This window comes from Apus apus, chromosome 5 (assembly GCF_020740795.1).
Source record: "Apus apus isolate bApuApu2 chromosome 5, bApuApu2.pri.cur, whole genome shotgun sequence".
Lineage (NCBI taxonomy): Eukaryota > Metazoa > Chordata > Aves > Apodiformes > Apodidae > Apus > Apus apus.
In genome coordinates, this window is record NC_067286.1 from 29439317 (window position 1) to 29465151 (window position 25835).

A 25835-nucleotide genomic window follows, 5' to 3' on the forward strand; every position below is an offset into this window, starting at 1 on the left:
AATGAGAAATAAGATATATCAAGTCAGTAACTGATTTTCTGATAAAATATTTCCACTATATGAGAAGCAGCCCTGGCAATGACAGACCAGTAACAAAAAAGTAATTACTTGAAGTAGCAGTTTGATATAGTTATTAAAATATACCACAAAACAATACCATGTTGTGGAATGTGCACAAAGTTTACCTTTATGACTCTAAAACTGAGATAGCGCTTGTTCAGCATAATGATTTTATATTCATTGGTGCCATCATCCATCACATGGCGCAGAGCCAGGAGGGAGGGAGAATTGGAAAGAACTGCACTCCGCCAAGCAGGGTCCCCTTCGTGTGCTATAACTAGATTTTCTTCATGAGTTGTTATAGCTTCATAAAGGACAGAAGGATCATCATATTCATCTGGAGAAGTGAAGTGATCCTGTTTCCAAGAACACATATTCAGTAAGATGTTTTTAAAATTTCAGATGTAACTACGTATAAAAATCAAACACTTCACACCTCAAAATCTTGAGAGGCTCCCTGCACTGCACAAAGGTAGACATCAAAAATATCATATACCTACTAAATAATATTGTTAAAGCTTATTTTCCAGCAGATTAGTTCTGTTTGCTTGTGTTTGCTTCCTTTTTTAACTTAAACCCAAAATTACTGGAAGGATCTGCCTCCTATTGATTCAACTACATTTCTACTTGAATTTTACACCAGATTTATATGTGTGATGGACAGAATCTGAGATTGTTCATCCCTACTTCACTATGAAGACCCCAATTTTGGCTTATTGAAAAGCAACCTTCTCATTCTCACCTGAAACCTGACAGTACCAGTGAGCAATCTCTGAGTGTCTGTTATTACAAGACTTCAAAGAAAAAAGAACAAGACAAACAATGCCCACTGGACAGCTGGAGAGGCTGTGCAGCTTTGAATGGCATGATGACCTTTTAAGCAAATTACATGTATGGGGGGAGGGAAAGAGGGAGGGAAAATATTAGAGATTGTTCATACAGGGATTATCTTTAGATAGACATGAAAAACATGTTCTCTGATTTACACTTGATATCATTTTCAAGCACTGAGTATAAATGGCTTTCCTCTTTCCTCTGTATCACCTTCCAGACAAGCTACAACAAAACAAAGGACAAGACACGATACACTCCATCATTTTCAGATGTCCACATCTAACACATGCCCTTTGACTATCTATTTTTCCTTCTCTCAGTTGCTTATTTATAAAAGAACAAAAAAAAATATGAAAAGAACTGGACACATTCCTCAAGAGATTCCTGTGTAATCTCTCACCTGATGTAGCTTAAGTGACATTCGTATTCCAGGAACCACCACTTTCCTCAACAATTCCATGTCAGCAAAGATCCATTCATCTCTAATCGAAGATATACGGAAGTCACCCTTAAATAGGGCATGCAAGCCATACAAGAAGGACTCCAGGTTACTGTTGAGGGGGAAAAAAACAGCTCAAATATTAACAGAAATACAAACATACCCACAATTATCATGGACAAGAGCAGAAAATACTGAGCTGTACAGAAAGGCACAAAATTCTTCTCTATAAAGAACACTTACAGGGTAAGAAGGGGAAAACAGAAGATAAGGATGTGCATGTAAGCAAAGATTGGATGTTAAATGTTTGTGTTTGCTGAACAGGTAATGGATAAACGATACATGCAACAGACTATTTGCAAGGACTAAAGTACACAGGAACATTGTGAGGAATGCCTGATTACTCTGTAGATTTTTGAAGATAAAATTTTTCAGGGAATATAACACCACAATTGACCAGTTAAGGAGGATATCATAGAATCATAGAATCCTAGGGGTTGGAAGGGACCTCAAAAGATCATCTAGTCCAACCCCCCTGCCAGAGCAGGGTCATCTAGAGCACATCACACAGGAACGCATCCAGGTGGGTTTTGAATGTCTCCAGAGAAGGAGACTCCACAACCTCTCTGGGCAGCCTGTTCCAGTGCTCTGTGACTCACAGTAAAAAAATTTTTTCGAATATTCACCTTGAACCTCCTATGCTCCAATTTGATCCCATTACCCCTTGTCTTATCACTGGTCAACACTGAGAAAAGCCTAACTCCATCTCCCTGACACTCACCCCTTACATATTTGTAAACATTGATGAGGTCACCCCTCAGTCTCCTTTTCTCCAAGCTAAAGAGACCCAGCTCCCTCAGCCTTTCCTCATAAGGGAGATGATCCACTCCCTTAATCATCTTTGTAGCTCTGCGCTGGACTCTTTCCAGCAGTTCCCTGTCCTTCTTGAACTGAGGGGCCCAGAACTGGACACAATACTCCAGATGCGGCCTCACCAAGGCACAATAGAGGGGGAGGAGAACCTCTCTTGACCGACTAACCACACCCTTTCTAATGCACCCCAGGATGCCGTTGGCCTTCTTGGCCACAAGGGCACATTGCTGGCTCATGGTCATCCTCCTGTCTACCAGGACCCCCAGGTCCCTTTCACCTACACTGCTCTCCAGCAGGTTAGCCCCCAACCTGTACTGGTACATGGGGTTTCTCTTCCCCAAATGCAAAACTCTACACTTGCCCTTGTTGAACTTCATCAGATTTCTCCCCGCAATATGTACATATATATATGTATATATATATGTATATATATAAGGATATGTAGCTTCAGTTGTGCATGCTTTAGTACAGAATAAAAATCCTGACAACTTCCTCATGCTAAAAGGCATATTTTTGTTTTACTAAGCTAACTTAAGAGTGAGAAATCAAATATGCTCTGATCACTCTTGTGACTGCGTATCTGCAAGACCTCCAGGGGGATATAGGCTGGTATTTAAAAGAACAACTCAACAGTTTCCATTAAAGTGAAGTGAAACAGGTTTTACAGTCGGCAGCCAGCTGATCAATAACTTCCACATCTAAATAGGCCTCTTTTTATTTTCTTTTTAAACCATCACCTTGTATTTCCTGATACATACAACTATATTGAAACATACAACTGAGCTTTACGTTGGCTTTCTAAAGTTGAGGCTATGAGTCTGGAAGAAAGAGGTTGCCATCTGACAAGTTGACATGAAATACCTTCCTTTTATGAAGAGAAGCTCATCTAGTACCTAACCCAGGGACACTGAGAGATTCTGAGGAAGCAAAGCTTACAACATTTTATTACCTGGACATATGATGTGAAGCTGTTCCCAATGCTCTCCGCCCTAGAACACACAGTCCATAACACAATGACACCAGGGGTGAGTCTTTACTTGAATCCAGTGGCTTGTAGTAACAAAAAAAAACAAAAACAAAAAACAAGTAGTCAAGTGAATGAAGTAAAGAAACTGTCAGAAAAATGTTCTGCCAGAAGGAGTGAAGAGACCCAAACACATACAAAGGTACACAAACTAAAGTGTACATATATACCTACCACACCAGTTGCTCTTACTCAAGACTTTCAACAGGAATTCCTTTTAAAAAGCTTTGCAAGTATGTAGAGCACTTGTAAAGGCAATTTATTTCATGAATAAAGTGGATTCTCACTTACTGGTTAGGAGTATATAATTCTGAGTTAACTGAAAACTTACCTGGACTACAGCTTTATTCAGGGAAAATATGCCCTCAGCTCAAAGTCAGTAGTAGCTGTATAGAATGTCCTAGATAACAGTATCATTAAATTAAGTGCTTAAATCTGATTTTAAATACCTACACAAAATACTTCAAGATCATGACTTGGAGGTAAACAATTTTCTTCGGCTGTTGTTTGTCAGTTGACTGCAGAATGCTTTAAATCTTACACCTGTTAAAATGGGCTTCTAATTAACCAAAGGAAAACTGAACTCTGAAGTCTAAGGTCCTTATTTAAACACAAATTCCAATCATACTCCCATCCCTTTGATCTCAAGTCAATTTCTACTTATTCTCAAAGGCAACACTGCTTTGAGAAGAAAACATACAGTTATTTTATAAACAATAACAAGTCAAGGCTTTGCTCTACAAACATAGTAATGTTTTTACTTAAAAGGTGAAAGTATTAGGAAAGAGGAAAAGGGTTGAATATGGAATGATCTTACATGAAGTAAGCCTAAAAGAAAGCTGAAGAAGGACTTTATGGAAGGGCATGTAGAGATAGGATCAGGGGTAATGGTTTTAAACTAGAAAGGGATAGATTTAGGTTAGACACTAGGAAGAAATTATATTCTGTGAGGGTGGCAGACTATACAGGTTGTCCAGGAAAGCTGTGGCTGCTCCCTCTATGCAAGTGTTCAAGGCCAGGTTGCATGGGGCTTTGAGCAACCTGTTCTCATGGGAGGTGTCCCTGCCCATGCTAGGAGGGGTTGACACTAGATGAGCTCTAAGGTCCTTTCCAGCTCAAACCATTCTATGATTCTATAACTGACAGTGGTCCAAAGGCATGGTATAAGAAAGAAGCACTCAGTCTTCTAAAGTTTGCAACAGGTATTTGAGTTTTTTGAGGTTTTTGTTCAGATTGTTGGGGTTTTTTTTTAAATTAGTGTGGATTTGTTATCAATGGCATCTAAGCACAAAACAAATTCTATAAACATACCCTGTTGTATGTAGATAAATGCCTAAGGTTCAACTAATTCATTTAAGCTCATAAATGAAAATTAAATAGGCTAAATCATACACCACTTACAGAATTTATTTGAAATCACATCTCATGAGCAGAAGATCAAAACAAGTAACCTATAAATTAATATTCCAATTATAACTTTTTTATTTTAAAAATCAGTATTGAACCAGACTGCAAGTCACACCAACAGGGAAAAGGAGACCATTCCAGAACAGTGAATGGCTTTCTTCACATGATCATACTCACCTTTTCTCTTCGAGAGCAGCAATATTCTATCCAGTTCAAATATATCATACAGAAGCTCTCTCTTGAGATCCCTGCTAGACGCTGGTCATAATCCTCATCAATATTGGGGTTAAACGTTGGGTCTACATCAACGTAATTGCGGTCCGTGCAGAACCGCAGTCCTTCCTGCATAGTCTCATTAGCTAACCATTCCTCTAGTTTGGGGGATGTTGTGACATAATAGATGATTCCCTGAAACAGTAGTAGTTAAAAATATGAGTCAGTATTGCAGTAAGAAAATCTCAATTGTTCCAACTTATCTGCATTATTTTCCTGGTAATGAACAAAACTGATACACAGTAGCATTTATTTATCTCATAGATCCAACAAATTTGCACAGATTTGTATAGAGACATATTTTTCAAAGACTGTCAAGGTTTCTGAAGCATGTGCTGAAGGAATAAGCAAAGGAAAAATGAACAGGACTCACTAGTTTTGCAGAAAAACAAGCAAATACATATGAAATTTAATCTTGCTAACATGGAGGCTTGGATACTCATTTCCAAAAATTCGAATGCTAAATAAAAACAAGACATCTTAACACCCTTGTGTTTGACAAAAAAACCAAAACCAACACAACTTGTGTGTGTATTAAGTAGTATCTTGGAAATATTTCAATCTGATGTTTTTCAGCTCTCTGAAAGAGGTCAGCTTATGAAAGATCTCAATTAGTCCTCTTACAACTGCAGGGCTTTTTTTAAATTAAAAAAAACAACAAAACCACACAGAAGACAGGTTTGGACAGCTTTTCATCACCAAAGGAGCTTGGCTGTCTCCAAGAGAAACACACTATTAATTTAGCTTTTCATTTACAGCACAGCTATTAAATTTGGGAAACAGCTTTCAAGTTCCTACTCCAGCTTCAGCTACAAAGAATCCTCTCTCTGTTCTAGATTACAGGATCACTGTCCTGCTCACGTACCAGAGAATCAAGTAATCAACAGTACGTCCGCCTTTGATGAAGGTGTTCACAGATCTGTAATTTGTATCATATTCTATGACTATGATACGAAGACACGACATGTTCAAGATGTTAAACAGTTCCCAGATGTAATCCAGCCTCCCCTCCCCCGAGTGCTGTACTGAACTGAATCATACCTTCACATAGTATGTGGTGAGAATTTTTCGGAGATCAAAGACTTGAAGCATGGAAGCTGCACTGTTGTCAGTGATGCTATAACCCTCCAGAACATACTTTGTCACAAGCACTTCCCAAGCCAGCCAACGCTGCCCAAAGGCAGCATTAAAGGAAAGCATGTGAGGAAGGTGGCCTGGTTCACAACAACAAAAACCTTCATCTTCCTCTACACCTTCTGTGATGGCCTCTACTTCTCGCTGCTGGCAGTAAGTTCCTTAGGAGAAAACAGAGAAAAGACAAAAAAAGTTGAATACTTTATTTGATTGCTTTAATGTTGACTTGTGTTTAGAACTGTTTAAAATCCAACTAATCTCTAATTATGTTTCTGTAACACCAAGTGAACTATCTGTCAATGAACACTAAAGGTCTGGACAGCTTAGTGTAAGACTCTAGGAATACATTTTATTTAGGTCTCTCTAAGAACCAATTATGAAAGCCATGTTGCACTAAAACAGAAAGAGAGACTTGGGATCAACTGTGCTAGAACAAGCTAGTTTTCCTCACAAGTGATGGGGGCACAAAGAAGCCCTGTAGCACAGTTTCAAAGCAATTAATGAACAGGATGGAACTGAAAATAATTAAAAGTTTCCAAAGCATAAGTCCACTTCTTAGTACAGAAAGTCAAGGAAGTGTAATGCACTCACCTCTGAATTCAAGCCCCCTCAGCTGGAAGGTGACCAAGCCATTTCCTATCTCTATAAGGTGTACTAGTGCATTGAGGTAGTCAGAGGCTAGGATGAAGCAGTCCCCAGTACTATAGTTTCCCCACCGACCCAACAACAAGTCTCCACATAGGCTGTGCTGAAGGGAGCGGGTTAAATGTTCATAGAAGATTGAATTCAGGTTGTTATCATCTGAACCTGCAGAAAGATTCAATTTGGGTTATTATCTAAATCTGCAGAAAAATGTCAAGCTTGATCATCAATTATCACACACTGAATCCTACACTTTTCTTAACAGCAATGTTGTTTCAAAGATGTTCTCCACTCTCCGCCCTTAAAAAAGGGACAACTACTCCAAAGGAATGCTAAGTGACATTTAGTATTTTTTGATCAATGTTCTTCCCTTCTTACTTACTCTTCCATTTTCCAAATTACTTCCTCATTTCCACTCATGGATCTTTCATCAATCTATTCCACACAATAAAGTGCAAAAGCATATGAGCACAGAGGTATCTCAGTAATGACTACTGTGCCGGTCATCACCATGACACTGAGACAGCTTCAAATAGTATTTTGGTTTTTTAATTACTTAGGAAGAACAAACCAAAAAATAGCTCATACTGTGATTATAAGTAAAGTAGTAAAGCAGATACATAAAGGTAAAGGGAAATAAGAAAATCTTATAGGAGATACTAAGGAATAAAGCAACAGAGAGAACACTGAGGAGAAAACAGTAGACAGAACAACAGAAAGTTGGGCAGGGTTGGAGAAGATCAGAGGGCAAACTGATCATGAACCCTATAAAAATCCTATAAAAGCCATTTACCTTTTAAAAAAAAATCCCCCTATCAAAAAAAGAAACAAAACCTACCAAAAAAAAACCACAAAAAACCGAAAAAAACCCCACCCCTCCCCCCCAAAAAAACCTCGGCAAATTAAAAATCCCCACCAAAAAAAAAAAAAAAAAAAAAAAATCAGACTAAGAGAGATACCTGGATTTCGATCAAGCTGTGAAGCCAGTCTTGTGTTTGAATGATCCACACGCTTTGTACTGAAAATAATAAAATAAAGCATGCTGAAGACAATTTATTACTCTAAGAAAATCTAAGGGAAGAAACTACTACCACAATAAAAACTGTAAAAAATATTACCACTGAAATAGTTTCAAGAAGTTATTTTGAAGTAATTTTATATGTAAATTTGCTGTTGTTCTCATATGGAAAAGCATTTTCTGCCTATAACAGCATTATGATCCAATACCCAATAATGACTGCCCACAGTGGGTAGCCATAGAATAATCTTTAGCTTTAGATATAAGTGTATATATTTTCTTAGATAGGTAACATACAGCTTTAGATTTGACAAACTTATAAACAATTAAATCAGCACAGCTAACATTCCAGTAGACATCATTAAAAGGGCAGTTTTCAGAAAGTCATTATTTTGTTGGCTGCAGCTACAATCTTAACTCTTCAATATAAGACTTGGAACATTGTATTTAAACTGTCCCAGTGCTAGAAGGGAAAAAAAAACAATAGAGCAATGAAATGAAAAATTAACTATCCATAAATACCAGAACTATCTGCTCTTCTTGTCCTATGCTGTTTTTCTAACATTTCATTGGGCTGATAACTCCATCAACACTACTGGATTTCAGAGGAATAAAACAGGGAGGTATAATCTGACATGAAGAAACTTTTACTACATATCTTATCCTGATCAAAAAAATATTTACTTTAAAGGTTTTTTACATTTGAGTTTAGCCAATTTTACCTAGGAAATGAGCAATAATGGACACGGGTCAAATGCCATTATGAACTGCCCCAATTTAATTGAAAACTTTCAGTGCTATAAACCTAGTTTTCTTGGGGAAAAAAACCAGTATTTTAAAAACCCAATAAAAACCCCAAACCAACACATATAGTCATAGTTGCATTATTAAAAGCAATGACAAACTTTGAAAGTCTTATTTCACCTACTTGTAGTCTCTTTCCCAGAATTTGACAGGCCTGGCATATGAAGTGATGAATATTGCACTTCCCAGAAAAGGATTCAGTGGAGTAGAGAAAAAAGCTGACACAGCTGCTTGAACAAACAACATTGCAGAATCTATAGAATAATAGAATTAAGGAAAGCGAAGCAATAACTACTTTTTTCAAGCTTCCATGATAGCACCTGAAATAAGGCAGCAAAATGAATTAAGAGCAAGACAAGATCTCTCAAGAATTTTTATACAGAAAAGTATCTTTACAGTATATCCAGCAGTAAGTGGATTATTTTTGTTTTTAAAAACAGCAATAAGTGAAAATTTGGCACTACACATGGTGGTCACTCACTTTCTGAAAATTCTACAGAAAATGTTAACACAACATTCCATTCAAATCAGTCTACAGAAGCTTAAAATGCAAAACTCAAGAGCTAAAGCCATACTTAGTGATTTTTGAAAACAGGAATCAATGTCAGAAGAAAAGCTGTGTCATTTTCAGAATGAAGTATCTCCTGCTCCATGGTTCTTTTATGTCAGAATTCTATTCCTGCTCTGCCACTGTATAATTTGTAGGGTTGTAGCAAATCAGAAATTATGCAGTTTCTCACAAATACTCACTAGACAAACCTGCTCATTCAGTAGATTCAGCCCATAATACACAATCCATTACAATGCAACATTCAGAAGTTATTAATACACAACTTCAGGAGAAAGTTTGCATTTTCAAAGGATACGTGGCACAGCAAAGGGCTGGGCAAAAGCATGGAAGGCAGATCCCCAGGTGATCTGCCAGGGAGCAATGTAGGTATATACAAATCTCAATTTATAAAAGAGTTCCCAAAGCTACAGAGAAAAAAAAAAAAAAAAAAAAAAAAAATTTAGTGATTTGGCTGAGAATCAATGTGCTTTGTAGTACACAAATATGCTGAGGAATTTACAGGTCACCCTGAAGTTTTTACTGGTCTACCAGAAGCCTTGAAACTTACAAAAAGGGTGTAATAATAGAGCAAGTAACATAACATGCACTTCATAGTTCTACTACCAGAAACTCATGAGATGTTTAAAAAGTTACATGTGTTTTCTCAAGCAAATATAAGTGCTTTGGGAAGGAGAAGTCTTAAGATGTCTTATAGCATATTAATTGCAGTACCAATAGGACTGATGATCATTAAGATTACCTATCAGTTAGGACTACCCATTATCCCTTCTGGATGACTGAAACACCTAGAAACAGAGTTAAAGTTACCTTGCTGAAGAGTATGGACATGAAGAAGAGATCTAGCAGCATGGTCTCAGTAAAACTTTTGTAATCAAAAGTAAAGAAGAGCACTGTGAAAATAACAGTGACATACTGGCACGTTGGGCTACTGAACGATGAACGCAGTAACTTCAAGCCAGCTATTGTGATCATTAAAGCACCCAACCTGTGTAAGAAATTCACACAAGACAGTTACTTATTTGCTGTCTGAAAGGCGTTTGAAGACCATCTAAATTGTTGTTGTCATGCAATGCCAATCACTTCGAACTTAAGGTTTAGATTTGGGTTTGGAGTTTTGGGGGATATGGTTCAGCTTCTTGTTTGTTTGAAGACAACCTATTTTAGAGGTTACTATCCAAGTCTTATCCAAGCCAATCAATATTCAAGAATTAGTATTATTTGTAAGAGTACTGCTAAAAAAAAATAATTTAAAAATATCTCTAAAACAGAGATAGCAACTCACAGATCTAAGGGTTATAAAAATAATGTTGAAGTAATGTAACAGCAGTATTCTTCCCTAAGGTCTTGTAGTGGTAAGAGTAATGAACCTGAAGCAAGAACTTATTTGATCCAAGAATTATTAAACTTCAAAAAACCCAAACAACCCACATCCAAAATCTCCAACACCTCCCCCCAGCATATATTACATTTTCTTTCAACATTTATTTTCTCTAAAACTCTTTTGTTCTAAGTCAATAGAACTTCAAATCCAAGAAAGCCACCTGGTCACTTGGAAGAGAAATATGCAGGGCCTATTACTGAACTCTCATTTACTGAGACAGTCAGATACACTGCTTGATGGATTGTAATTAAGGCTCAATTTAGGATGCAGTGTGCAATTCCATCTGGATACAGAGCATACTTAGGGGCTGGGAGGCCTGGGGGATTCTGTGATGAGAACAAAAAGTAGCAGAGGGGCTGCAATCTGCTCTTGGGAACTCAGGGAACCGAGAGAATGTTACACAAGTCTTGAGTTTACACATAACTAAATATCAGAAGGTATTGTCACTATCTTGATCTTGAAGTCCAGATAATCATATTATAGACTATGAAGATCAACAAGGAAATTTTAATACCACGTTACTAGATAAATTCTGTAACCTGTCATCTTTATAGTATATGCTATGAATTCAATGATTTATCTTTGTGTGGATTCCTAGTTTAAGCGTGTAACATTCCAATAATTTTAAGTCAGCAAAGTAACTTGGTTCTATAAGAGCTTCCGAATAAAGAAAAACTTTATTTATTCCTTGCCTTAGCTTTATGGCAATAGCATTAACTGTCTTCCCATTGAGGCCAGAACTATTTCACTTCCCACCATGGCAGACATACTCAGATTACTTCATACTCTTTTCTACTTACTCTGTATCCAGTTTCTTTGGACTAGCAATATTTTTAGCACTGCTGCTAAGCTCATTGAGGACTATCAGTGGATAGATAACATTCTTCTCTACAAAAAGGAGCCAGATATGAAGTTTCTCAAACCACATAACATGTGCAGCATCTATCAAGATACATTAAAAAAAATCAGATTACACTGTAAAGTCAAACTCAGCTAACAGAATACTCTCGATCAAAGTAATCTGTGATTAAAAAAGCCCACATACCACTCTATGACAGGGAGCCAAAAACTAACTGTATTCTCATACTGGACTTGGATATTTTCATCTAACTGAAATAAAAAGAAGCTTCTTTAAAGCTACTGTCAGTAGTCTCAGTAGAGCTTTTGCACTGTTACACATCTACGCAAAATGTATTACAAGATCACAGTTTCCAAGTGACTTGCTTACTGCACAGAGCAGGAAACAAACTGAGTTGCTACCTTTTCAATATCAGCATTGATGGTGACAAAGCTGTTCAACATTACACATTTTATCTGATGCAAAAGTATGTTTTCCAACCATATTCTAATGGAAAGAAGAGCATACTTAACTTGCCAACAAAAATGTCTGAGACTTAAGAATGCCTTTTAAACTTCTACCATTATTGCAAATTATGTAACAGGATTGCTATGTTTGAAATTAACGCAAATTAAGATAATGAGAAAATATATTTTACAAGGCAGTACAAATATAGGCTGTCAGAAATTAATGTTAAACATTGCTGCATGCATTAAAGGCATAGTTGAAAGAGGTTAGAAAACATCCCACCCCTCTTCATCACTACCCATGACTGCATATACCAAGATGTGTCCCAGTAAACAGTGAAGTTCCTTTTCTACAATGGAAACCATAAGGACAACTAGTCACTGATATGGCATGAATTCTCTTGAAAGTTACAAGGACCAAACTGGGAGATGCTGCCAGCTCATATTTCACATTACTGTTAATCTTTCCTGAAAGCACTACTACATATGCAAATACTGAAGTTGGGTATCAGCAAAAGGGCACCAACTGGAGCGTCTCTAGGTTTGCAGATTGAAAATCTAAGGCATACAATTGCACTTTTCACTTCTTCCATCACAGTTTGGCATCATATTCCAATTGCTATTCATATTTACCTATCTCTATACCCGATCACTGGAAATAGCCTACATTTGAGACATCACAAGTTGGTCATCAACTACAGCAAGTTTTAAAAGTGTAATGAATGATACTTACTCCGGACTTCAAACTGATAGTACTCCTTGGTTTTCAGCAGCGGGTGAGAGAAGCAATGCCAAGGAAGTTGCTTCCGGAGTTGAGGCAGAACATAATGGGTCACAAAGCCTACCGTACCCACCAATGCATAGAGAACATAACTTAAAATAGGCTAAAAAGAGAAGAATTGCACTAATTAGGGTTTGTGTTTTATAAATAAAATCATACACTAATAATGCAATACCCATTCCAGCATCTAGGCAGATGCTCCTGTAATAATAAGTTTGGAACGTTATTTCTTTGTGAGAAACTCTACTACTAACTTTAAAGATCAAACAAAAAATGTTTGTGAGAGAGCAGACCATCTTTCTAAAATTTTTACTAGCTTGAGAAGTGTATTTAAGTATAAATTGCACACCAATCTTCCTTCATAGACCACTGCTTCTAAGCCATCTGCATTTCATTTTATAAATGACAAAGCTAATAGCCTCTAAAGACTGAACAATTTACTTTTAGTCTGCTGGATAAAAGCAGGCATAAGGATAAGAAAAAACAAATAATTACTCTCATTCTCCTGAGAAGAAGGTAAGAAGCCTTCCACCAAGACCAAACTCTTTCACAAAAAAAATTTTTTTTAAAAAATAATAATAATAAAAAGTAATCACAAAATACTACTAGATTAACATGGTCTGAAAACTGGATGTCAGTAATGCTTTCTATACATAAAAAAATTTAGCAGAAAAACTTAATATGTCATAGCAAAATTAGAATTGGGTTACTTTGCTGAAGTTCTTCATTCTGTGAAGCATAAGCCTACTGAACTATACAACTTGTGAAGAGCATATAGCCAAGTTTCTTAAATGTGGGAGAACACAACATTCGAGACAAGTGCTCAAGTTCCCCCATATGATAAGAACGGGTATTTTCCTTAGAAAAAAACAGCACAACTGCTTAGGTAGGACACTCCACCTGAAAACCTGAAGCTACCAAGACACTAAGCTTTTTACAATTAGTTTCTTACTTTAACTACAGGCAGCAGTGGGAGAGTAAAATCCTTCCAAAATACATTCAAGAAACTTAATTCACCTGACAAAAAGCTATTATTAAGCTAGCCAATGGTTCCATTAGGGGAATACCAAACCAAGAAATTCAGTAACTACAGCTCTTGAGGCAAATGCCCTTACTTATTCAAGTACAGGATCTGGTCCCATGTCATTGTCATCAACTAGAAGTCATATATATCCTTTAAAGGTATCCAAAGCAGTAATACTAGCTAGAGAAGTAAAATGCTTGAAACTCAAAGGCTCTTTGAAGTCCTGTAAATAATCATTCCAATAAAAGGGTACTCCCCCACACTACAGTCTTACAAACAGCTACACTAGCATGCAGTTGCTGAGTCAAGCTTCAGCCCCTTACATTTTTAAGAATCAAACCTTTTAACCTTTTTAAAGTTTCATTTTACCTTATTGCAAAATGATCCCGACACTATTTAGCTGCGACAAATGAAGCAAGCCACCATTTTGTGTCAAGGACTAAAAAAATCCAGAATGGAAGAAGAAACTAGGAAAGAGCTGAGGAAGAAGAGTTTCTGAGCACATAAACCTGGAATGTGAGACTCTTCAGTCATGTAGTTGTCACACTATATATTTAAAGAACACCTACAAGTAGTCAGAAGATGCTTTGCACTACCAGAATATGCATTGTATCACATTAGAGTATTAGAATACAGAGAACAAACTACAGACATGATGGAACACCTTACCTGTAAAACTGTAAAAACTGTACTGACGTGAATTGCAAAATAGAGAACACCAATGACTATACACACAATCAGGTCAGACTGCAATCGTTCACTCTGGGGAGTCAAAACAAAATAACTTTAGAAAACACCAGCTTCAGATTCTTAACGCTCATCAGCACTAACATTGAAACCACCTAGAAATGTTCAAATTATGCCACTGTTAATTACTTCCACTGAAGTTATCAAAATTGTCACAAGATAAATCTAAGAGCATTAGTCCAAATGAGTTTGTTAATTGGAAAAGTGAGTATCCAAAGAAGGGCAGGAGAAATTAATATACCAAATATATTTTCTCTCTCATTCTGGACTGTGAGGGTATCTAAGGAATCCCCTCCAGCACAGACAGAAGAGCTGAAAGTGCTGACCAAATTAGGTTCTTTAAACCTTTCTTTCCCTCCTTTGCAGAAAGGTAAAGGACAGTTTGGGAATGACGCTGAGGAATGAATTTGAATTTTCTGTTATCCCAAAGAATGCGAGACAAGATGTTGGTAATGGGCAAAAAATAAAACTAGTAATGCCAGACTAAGTCACAAGGGGGCAATACATACTTAGGGCCACTAGAACTTGGGCTCTGAGTTCAGACCTCATCCCCACTCTCTAAATACATAATTAACATTTCTACCCCAGAAAATAATGAAATAATTAACTACTCCAAGATCGGCCAAATCAGTAAATGCAGTAATTAATGCTACAAGATTTTAACTTCTTGGGATACAGCTTATTTTTTAAAAAGCATTAAGTCCTTATTTAAAAAAAGACTGAAAGAATGTATCATAATCCTCAACTCCCCTGCCCCATTGGTGACTAACAAAGCTGTCTGAGAGACAGAGAGGAGCCTCCAGCTCCTAGGGCCATTCTCTCCTGTTAAGCATTAAAAGAATTGCATTTTCTCTCCTCTAAAAATTACTTGCTGTTTACAGACACTGCATCTTGTCACACTTCTGCCTGCTTTACTAGGAGAAACTTATTCCCCTACAGCCAAGACCTATACAAGGTTAAATTACCTTCTTTTGTACAAGTTAAACATACTAAGCTTCTTAAATCTTTGCCTTACTGCTCCACTGTGTGAAAAAAAATAACGTTTAAATACTAGTACTTTCATAAACATTTAGAGTGAATTTGTACTAAAAATTAAAAGTATGTGCTCAAGTAAATGCAACACGTTACATCCACTCTTTAAAAAAAAAAACAAAACAACAACCACCACCAAAAACTGACAACGTTTTCCACCATTTTTATTTTCTGCTTCTGGAATGGCACACATAAAGCTCTTGCTCAGACTTACCAGAAATACTGAGTCAATTAGTTTTGCCACCATTAACTTTTTCCACTAACTTCTGCACAAAAACAAGTATCATTTATTATTATCAACATGAGCTAGAAGATCCTCAATGATACTTCACTGAATTCACACGAGGGAATTGCAGTTCTCTCACATCCTCCTCCAAAACAACTTAACTGCAATATAAGCATTATAGTCTCAACACAATGCACTGGTTAATCTGCAGGTTGGAAGAAAATGCTCTGATATCCATTTTAATAAACACAATGGTAATTAAGAAGCATTGTGAGCTACGTAAGATCGAGATTGACGCTATACAAACCAATATGAAGTAAATACTTAGACAAAAAAAACACAAATAAAAAGCCTACTTACTACAGAATTTCTAAGCTTTTCAGGTAAAGGATCTTTTACTTCAGAGAGAGGATCCTCGGGGTTTTTGTCTTCAGAATTAGGAAAAAATTTTGATTGCACTAAAGAGCTTAAAGAAAGTAAAAAAAGAACACACTTAAAAGCATGTATTGTTCTATTTGGTTTTAGAAGAATTACAAAGTCAACAGTTCTATTACAAGTTGATTACAAGAAAAAAATAATCCTCAGTGCTTAACAATTAGTGCTTTCAGACATGGCTGAGCAAATTTGCAAAGATGAGATCTCAGCTTTATAAAATAATTAGTTCTCTGGTTGCACACAATGACCACCATTAAGAGCAAGTAGCCAGATGTTCAAAGAACGGTTACTTCAACACCAACGGGTGTAAGGGAACAAATACTGAATTTGAAGTGGAGTTCTTAGCAATCATGAAATAAAACTTTAGCTCATAAATAACTGAACAGAAATGTAACTTGGTGCAAAGTTCAGAAGTGGTCTATTTGAAAACCAAGAATCCCTTTGTTTAATTCAAGCTTGAACAGCAACAGAAAAAAATTGATACTACCCTGAAATACTCATTAATTAGCCATGCTGACCAAACTACTAAATTCTTAGCAGGCCTTGCTGGTACTAAAGTCCAAAAAACTTACACCTAAGCTTTTAGAAGACCATATGCACTACTACTAGCCATACTCAAGTGTCTTGCAACCCCTCCATGTGATTAGTCTTACAATACCCTGTTTGGTACAGAAATATGTATTATTTCATTTTATGGACAAGAAGCTCACTACATAAGGAGCCCTAGATCTTCAAAGGCAGTTACACATTGCAATGGATTGCCACATTGTGTTAAACAGGTGAACCTGCAGGTCAAGCTTAAGCATCCAAGTGATAGTGCTTGGAAAGAATAAAAGAACAGGTATCTAGGGACAAGGACCTCATACCAACTGAATAAAGTCACCTGAGCGAAGAGTAACAGGACAAGGTTTAGTTGTCAAGTGAAAGGTAAGAATTTTTCTTCTGTGTGAACATTCACAAATCATTAATCTCCCGGTTCAAAAAGAGGTCTCCCACTATCCACCCCAGGCTACTGCTTATCAAATTCATCCAACCTTATGGCTAAATTTAAATCCAAGTTCAAGCTCTGCCTAACCCAGGTATGTAATTGAGCTTCTTATTGGCTACTCTGTGGGAGGTGTTTCTCCTACTGGAACTATTTTGTTTTACACACATAATTATTAACTGAATCAGAAATACTCTCATCATCAGATCAATACTCCAACTCAGAATAGCAACACAAATACATGTCCCCATGCTGGCTGGGGGTCACTGCCAAAAGAGATTCTTACTGTTTTGCATCCTAGATGAAATTATTTGAACAAATGCTTTGAGCATACATTCAAGGTAAGAAAACAGCAACAAAAAAAGTGAGAGAAACATTTAAAAAAAAAAATCCACCCATGGGCTTCAGCTTAAACTAGTGCCTTGAGGACCTCTTAAAAAATGGGTACAGGCTGTTCAGCAAAAATGTACCAGGAAAAATATGGCACCTGACTGGTATGTTGGAGAACATTAGCAGGAAGTTAAATCAGATTTGGGCACATAAGTGATTTGATTAAGTCACAATGAAAGTTTGTCGTTAGAGAAGGAACTAGGTGCAAAACTTGAGAATTTCTTTCTAGCTACACAACCAACAAAGCACTGTTACAGTGCTGTTGGCTACCAGTTCAAACAGTACCAACACGCAGTATTATAAATAACGTTCCCTTGGGACTTGATTCTTCCTTGGGGAAGGGACACAAACTGAATCACTTACAAAAGTACAGAAGGGTCACTACTTTGTCTGCTGAGATGATACGATATTGCCACTAACAAACCACAAAATATGGAGAAGAGAACTGGAATATGCTGCCCATCCCAAGAATCCTGGAGACAGAAACAAGATGTTAATAAAAAGGAAACAAAGTATATACCATTATGCGACATACAAGAATTATGCATATCATAGTAAGGGTATTAAAAGAATAATTACAATTCCACAAAAACTGAACAGGAATGTTAGTACAAAAACATGGTTCAATATGTTCATTATCTCACTGTAGATGAGAAACTCTTAACAGTCTACATCCCTTGAGCCTATAGCATTTTAATCACTAAATGGTCGTTATAAGAACTTCCTAAATTTCTTGAGACCACAGGTTCTCAAAGTTGCATTTAGATACTTCTTAACTTTGGAAGTTTTTACTCTGGTTAATTTGTTTTTTCTAACGTGCTGAATTCAGATTAAACCAGTCTTTTTATTTTCATTATCTCTACTGGATCTCCAAAGATGGGATAGTGATTCTTTGCTAAAGCCTGTTTATCTAGAACAGATGTGTTTACTGAAGGCTAATGAGACAAATGTACAAATTCACAGAAAGCTAATGATGTTTTGCGGGTGAGAGCATCATGGGAATATTTCCTCTAGCAACTTTTTACTCTCTGGAAAAAAGCCAGTCAACTCTGAGCTGGAAGGCACACATGCTACAACTAATTGTGAACCAAGAGCATTTGATTGTGGACACACACCTGAAACCAAACAGAACCAAACTCACGCTGTTTTCAAACAGAACCACATTTCAAGCAAGAAAAGCTGTTGTTTTGGGTGTTGTTTTTTTTTATTTCTTTCCCCTTGCTAGCTACCTCTACCTTTAAAGCAAGAACACATCTTCACTTTCGCACTACCAATTATTACCTAGTTTCTTTTTAAGTGAAGATTAATTTGAAAATATTATTTCTTGCCACCAGAAGTTGAAAAACACCCCATGAACCATTTTGAGAGGCTGACAACACCTGCAGACAGTGCTAAAAACAAGCTGCTTAACATAATTTTTAATCAAGAACCAATGTAGAATGGAATTGGAAGTAAATGTCTTTTTGGCCATAAAAATTAGCCTTTTAAAAGCAAAAAATCTTTGTTCCTGCACTGCATCTCTTTTATTAACATCACAGCTGAGCAATTATAAAACCCTACCACATCAGACTAATGCTTCTAATTCACTTTCTGCATATTTAATTATCTAAGGCACAAGGAAGCAGAGAACAAAACCCCAAAACATTAATGTATGCTGTGTCTAAAATTTTGCTCACCTTCAGGGCACCATAGCACAGTCCATACAACAATGCTACTGCCACAATACTACAGATAAAACTGTAAAGTGCTGCAAGCAGGCTTGTGGTAGCTGAGTATCACAGAAAAGAAGAAAAATTAAACAGTTATATAATTAGGTTAAAATACAAAATATTTCAGGTTAAGAAAGATAAGCCCTCTAGTTGCAACAGCCCTCAGACAAAAAAAAAAATCCAGCCCACAGCAACTACTTGTATTTTCCCTTACAAATGATTTTTTTTAAGAGCAATTCATTTAGCTTTATTTACGTCCTCACTTATTCAACACCATTACCATGGGTATGGGATAACATCTGCAACAGAAACCAGTGGAGGAAAAAAGTACACTTTTTGACAGACTTACTAGGACAGGAATTTTATTTCTTAATAATCGATCAGAAGTCCCTTAATCCTTTTTAAAAATATAATTAGTGTCATCATTAAATTTTATAACTAGCCTACTATTCAGATGGCTGCTACTAATCTAATGCTTTTGTCAGTAACAAAAACAACACTCACCATTGCCACCAAAGACATGAATATCCAGCTGTTCACAGAGATACATCACAAATGTATTCACCTGAGGCAGGAGACCAATGAAGAATACTATAGGGAAACATAGTGTAAACACTACAGAGGGAAAAAAACAGTTGAAAAACTGGTGAATATAAAAAAAATACAGCATGTTAGTTTAGTGTATCACACACTAATTCATAGTCACCAAATTTTTTCTACAGAAAACACGACTATGTAAATCTCTACCTCAGTGAATCAAAACCAACTGAATATAGAGGTTACATGTATCAATAGTAAGAAGATTTCTTGTTCTTCTTGTTTTAGTCATTGTAGAAATGGACAGAGGCCAATTCAGACTTTTAATTTTTATTTAGCAAAGATCAGCCAAGAGTGTTTATAAATAAGAATATTTCTAAGTCCACTCATTGTAAATGAGGCTTACCTGAGCCTAACTGCCTGTGTGAAGTTAAAGGAGCAAATTAAGACCAGCCACACTGACCTAAGAAAGACCAAGCATTGCCCCTCTGGGTTTTCTGCCACTAATAGCATCTGACATTTTAATGCATTTTCCCACATTAAAACCTCTGCAAATTATAGGATTTAAGAATGCAAAGATAAATTAATGCCATTTAACTTTAATACAGAGAATGCTATGTCCCAACCTGTACGTATAATTAACTTTCCATCTTAAGGAAAAAGATGGAGAAATAACACTTTATACAACTGCTAAGTAGTTCAGAGATAATTTGCAAGCAGCAGTGTATCTCAAGTTCTAGGTTCAGAAGGATCAAACCATGAAAGTAACTCTAGCAGACAAAATCTGACAGTTTATGGATGATTTTCAATAACATTATTGACTTGTAACTTCAGTGACCAAAAGAAGAAACCGATTTTAAAGTATCCTGTAAAACCTCAGGTTTAAGTTTCTAACTTTATATCCACAGAATGGTTGGATACTAAAGGACATCACATGAGAAATATCTACACTGAGACAGGTACCGAGAATCTGTTTTTTTTTCCCCTACTCGATAAAGTTAAAAAACTCATGTTATTTAAAAAAAAGTAGATTCAAGGTTTGGAAAAAACAGAGTTCTACATCTTGTTACTGATACAAATTAGGAAATTAAAACTAAGGACCTGAAGAAAACATTTTTCAGAATTCTCAAACCAAACCTCTCTCAAATCATTACTTAAGGATTCCTATATAGCTGGCAAACAATGAAGTGTTCTCTCACTGACAGTTTCAAAAGTTGTTTTGTGAAGTTTTAAGTTGAAGTCTCTTGGGTCCACTGAAAACAAAATTACAAAATAGATCTGGGAATACACAGTTTATAGAGTAGTCCAGCAAAAGCCAATATTTCTGATGGCTTTTAAAGCCCATAAAGGAATTGTTCTCTACAGGGACCACCAAAGTGAAAACAGAAAATAATTGTTATAAACGTGGAGCAAATGTAAATCAATTAATCAAGCCCAATGTGTCAGATACAATTCAAATAAATAAATAATTTATACCAGTCCTCACTTGCTGTTGGCAAGGACACAGCAATTCTGTTATCAAAACAACAAGTTTGCCTTGCCCTGCACCTGTGTTATTCTGCCAGCTATGCCTGAGAACGGGAAAAACGGCAGCTGAGATTTTCACTTTGTGCTAACAAAGAATTTGCTAGCAGCCAGCTTGCTCTGCAATACACACAAAGCTTTCTGAGACAGTGCTTCAGCAACATTAAGAGTTACTTCAAAAGAAGGGTGTGGGGGGTGGGTGTGCTGTGTTGTTTTGGGGCAGTTAGGTTTTTATTTTGGTTTGTTTTCTTGGGAAAAGAGAGCTGTTCTGGTAATCTGATTTTTTTTGGTAGAACAGTGACAGCAATATAAACTGTGTAAGCTGGTGCAAGATACCCAAGAACAGTAAAATGTAAGGACTGAAAAGCATTCAGAACTCTTTAAGAGATTTTAAAAATTAACCCCAAAATGGTGAAGATGCCAGCATGTCTTATCAAAAGTAGGAGGTCACTTACACAATACAACACACCACCTATGTGTACATTTAGTATCCTTATGGGGATCTGGGAATACATTATGGCAATGACTCAAGGTGATAGGAAAGGGAAGACAACTGCTGAAACTGACAAAGTATAAACTAGGGGAAATTAAGCTAGTTTTGTATCTTGAATGAGTCAAAAGTATCTGCTGTCAACTCCTTTTCCCATCACATATACAGAATGAAGTATGCCAGTGCATTGATAGAATCTGTACAAAAGCACCTTTGGAAACGCCTGAACGACACGCTGTTCACAAATAAGAGGCTTATACCTTTTCCCTCTGGACATTGGAATTTAATAGAGGCTTATGACCACAAAGTCAAAAGGGCAAACAGTATAAAATATAAAATTCAGGAAGTTCCTAAAATCAAGTAATAAAAACTAATTACCAAATGCCTGAGTCAGTAACTCTTATTAATCAGTTAGAATTAAAAAAGAAAATAATTTTTTTTTAAAAAGAGAGTCAAAAGCAAGACCCAAGTTTTAATTTTTCCTGGACAGAAGACTGTCCAAGAACTAGATGTCTGGAGTCATAATATTTAACTGCTATAGTCTTTCATGCACAAATACTTTGGTACAGCAGAAGAACAAGTGTGTTCCAGTTAGAAAATTCTTACAAATTTTCCTCCCCCTCCAAAGAGGTTCCTATGATTAGATGGTCTTCAAATATTTATCTTCTCTCTTTCCTCTGTGTGGGTCTGTGATTATGTAGCTGTTACTATTTTCAATAAATGCTGATAAATTTTGCAAGTAAGGGAAAAGCAGATCATCTGGGGGGGGTGGGGTGGTGTTTGTTTTTTGGGTTGCATTTTTTTTGGGTGGTGGTGTTCAATGCCAGCAGTATCGCGAATACACTGTGCTCCTCAGAACACAATAAAAGCACCTCATACAGTACAAAGTTATATTTTTGGTATTGCTGATAGCCCTGTTCTGAGAAGACACAAATTAAATAAGATTTAGTATTTCTATAATGTTTTTTAAAATTGTGTCATACTGTTATATCTGATTGCTAAACACAAGTAACCTGATTTAAAAGAACTCCCTACTTTTTTGCCACAAGCCCCTCTAGAGAGTAATAAAGGGTTTGAATCAAAACATTTCTTTAACTACTGAGCAGCTAAATCCAAGCACAGGGTAGTCTATCCAGGTGCAAGTTAAGAAGAAAGTACAGAAGGTTCAGGGATGAGGGTTAAGATACTGGGTAATTAAAAAGCTAATTATTTTTGCTATGACATCTCCGCAGTTTGTCATAGTAAAGCTACAGAAGTGGGGAATTTCCCCATAAACTTCAGCAAAGCTAAAACTGCTCTTTCAAAAGGAAACTAGATAAACTACACTTAGAAGGTGATGGTGCAACCGTGTCGTAACAAGATGCAGTGTGGAAAAAAAATTTCTACTGTGGTGAAGCAAACAATACAAATCCATGATGAAGCCACTCACCTATAACTAAGTCCCTGGCTGACAGCAGCAGCAGTGGGTTGGTGAAAGCCATTCCATACAACCTAAATCTTGTTGTAGATATGTTTCTGCTGCCATAATCCAACAGCCAAATAAGACCACAACATAAACAGAAATATACAGGCCTACTATAGGCTATGATACGATTATGACCCTGTTTAAAAAAAAAAAAGACCATTTGTTTCATTATTAGCAGAAAAGGTAATCTTTTATTCTTCTGTTACAGATAATTTGAGAACCAAAATTAATACTCATTCATCAATTAGTGTGCTGTCACCTCAACACATCCTTAAGTTTTGTTCATGAAATCCTTAATGTGTTGCCCAGCAGTAATGCAAGTCTTTTTTTTCTGGGGGGTTTTGATATAACAAGGACAAAACAGTTATTTTACACTCTGACTAGGCTTCATAAGCAAGAAAGAATATATTACTTTTAAAGAAAAAACAATTAAAGTTTATTACTCAGATACCGTTCCTGCTAGAAAACAATTTTTTTTTAAAATCTGTGCTTTTTCATAACTTATTTAGGACATAAAAATATGTTGTCTTGGCAATCTAGCAGATGCACAACAGAATACAAACATATTGTGCAACACTAGCACATTAACAATTCAATGCTCAAATGTTAATGCTCACTAGAGCATTGCATACTCAGCTTAATAGAGTGAAAAAATAAGGCTGTGTGCACACTAGGACAACTGAATGATCTGCAAGACCAGAACAGAACATCAAAGCTGTGTCAGTTCATACCAGCAAAGCAAATTACAACATTAAGAACACATCTCAGTATCATTGCTTGAATAGCAAAGATTAATCAAAAAGCCTACCATGATAAAACTTTATAGCAAAAGCTAGGCTGAAAAGAGGGAGGGCATGATTTGCTAAAAACAAACAAGGTCGAGTGGGGGAGGCAGGGAGGAAATAACATAAATTTCCTTCTCACACACTAAAGACAACTTAAGCCACTTGTGCCTTTTGAGAAGGCACATACAAGATCAAAGCAAAAAGATTAGTTCTCTGTGGAAATTCTCCATCTGCGGGGTTAGTAGCAGGTTAGTGGCACACACTCATGACTTACATGTCGAGGGGAGGAAGAATCTGGCTGAACGCTCTGAAATCAAAATGGAAAGAGGAAAGTCACTCAATCTACAGATAAGTGTATTTATCTCCCCTCCACATGCCCCCACCCCCTTTCTTAATTAGAGGTATTTCAATATGATCTACAATTAATTTTACAATTCAAGCCACTCTACAACCTTAAAATAGTCCAATGTATTAAACCATAAAATCTGTTCAAGGAGTATATGTGGATAGCCAAAGTTTAAAAACACACCCTAATTTTTAGAACTTTTACATTTTTTTTAAACACAAAATGTTATGCAATTCAATTTTGCATCCAATTTCCTCCCTAACAGTCTAATCATAAGGAAATAAAAACATTCTTACACTACAAAAATACCATTAATAGTTGTCTAATAAAAACTAGGAATTGAACACCAAAAAATGCTTGGATATAATTGCTTAATATGAATGCACTGAGGTTCATCCACTAAAAAAACAAACAGCCAAAACAATAAAACATTAAGTTTCATTTGTAGACTGTACCAATAGTTTGTATATTTGTAGACTTTGAACCAGTACAAATGTGTTTCTCTTTGGGAAAACAAGAAGTGCATGAGAACAACAAATAAAAGGTTGTTTAGCAAACATACACAGAACCACTCTAGTGAAGTGACCTTGTATGCTCATCTATCAAACTTTCTGTGAAGCTGAAGTTCATTAATTTCTTTTAAACATGCAGTTTTTCCCTTGAAGTTCTAACTAGCCTGTAACAACCAACCAAATTTATTTCTATTTTTTATAGAAAGTGAAGATAGAAAATAAAATACCTTCAACAGTGAGTACTGACAACTGGCTATTACCAGGCAGAACTGGAAGACCCAAATATCCTTGAAAAAGCCCTCTATAAGAAGTACAGAGCCCAGAAATGCAACTAAAATGGCTAGGATGACAGCTAACACGTTTTCAAGGATCTCGCGATTCCTGCATTACAGGGAGAAACAAACAAAAAAAACGAGAGAGGTGGAATTAAAACCTAACTATGTCTAGAAAAAGCTGCAATGGAATAGGGTCAGAAGTTAACAAGCGATACGCTGCTGGTAGCAAAGTAGCTAAGAATAGACTTGAACTTGCACAGACTATGCTGGCCCATTGTCTTTCAGCAAAGCTGGGAGCTACCAGGATTTCCATGAGAGCTGAAAGCTGTTAGTATCCCATGGAATTGACCTTTACACATCAGAAAAGAACTCCAGCAGGTAACTTCAGAAACAATTCAAATGTTCAACCAGAAGCACGGTCTTTAACACAAATCTATATTCAAAGCTCACAGGAGATGACTACAAGTCTGAAAAATATATCATGATAGCTTATCTGTATATAAACTGTCATTCATTATTTTGTACTGAAGAAACTAAAAACACTCTCACTAGGCAAAGACATGTCAAGTGGAATAAAAAGAATTCCATGATATTGCAAGTGCTTAGAGCAGAATTAACAGTATTTCTGCCTGGACAGAATCACAACTGTATTGTTTATCTCAAGGAATACCAACATTTAAATACTCTATATATTCAAAAAGCTGGTAACGGGGGTTGGGGGGCACCTTTATTTTATTCCACTAGGTACATACAGCAGGGACAACAGGTTACAGTATTAGATGACCCTTAAGAAAAATGCTTTGAAAC

General features: G+C 36.4%; 1 protein-coding gene across 10 annotated transcripts in view; it reads right to left on the reverse strand.

Moving 5' to 3' along the window:
- PCNX1 (pecanex 1) overlaps window positions 1-25835 on the reverse strand; it is a 90909-nt gene that overhangs the window by 14722 nt on the left and 50352 nt on the right. For all 10 annotated transcript variants that reach the window (XM_051622506.1, XM_051622504.1, XM_051622505.1 and 7 more), the window contains 20 exons: window positions 24981-25134; window positions 24170-24202; window positions 23075-23246; window positions 19599-19709; window positions 19062-19153; window positions 17749-17858; window positions 15936-16041; window positions 14240-14332; window positions 12499-12649; window positions 11261-11402; window positions 9887-10064; window positions 9375-9483; window positions 8633-8762; window positions 7646-7704; window positions 6636-6851; window positions 5952-6205; window positions 4815-5045; window positions 3156-3256; window positions 1295-1445; window positions 186-416 (listed from right to left, as the gene is read on the reverse strand). In XM_051622506.1, coding sequence (XP_051478466.1) covers window positions 186-416; window positions 1295-1445; window positions 3156-3256; window positions 4815-5045; window positions 5952-6205; window positions 6636-6851; window positions 7646-7704; window positions 8633-8762; window positions 9375-9483; window positions 9887-10064; window positions 11261-11402; window positions 12499-12649; window positions 14240-14332; window positions 15936-16041; window positions 17749-17858; window positions 19062-19153; window positions 19599-19709; window positions 23075-23246; window positions 24170-24202; window positions 24981-25134 — 2824 coding nt within the window. The remainder of the gene's footprint in view (window positions 1-185; window positions 417-1294; window positions 1446-3155; window positions 3257-4814; window positions 5046-5951; window positions 6206-6635; window positions 6852-7645; window positions 7705-8632; window positions 8763-9374; window positions 9484-9886; window positions 10065-11260; window positions 11403-12498; window positions 12650-14239; window positions 14333-15935; window positions 16042-17748; window positions 17859-19061; window positions 19154-19598; window positions 19710-23074; window positions 23247-24169; window positions 24203-24980; window positions 25135-25835) is intronic.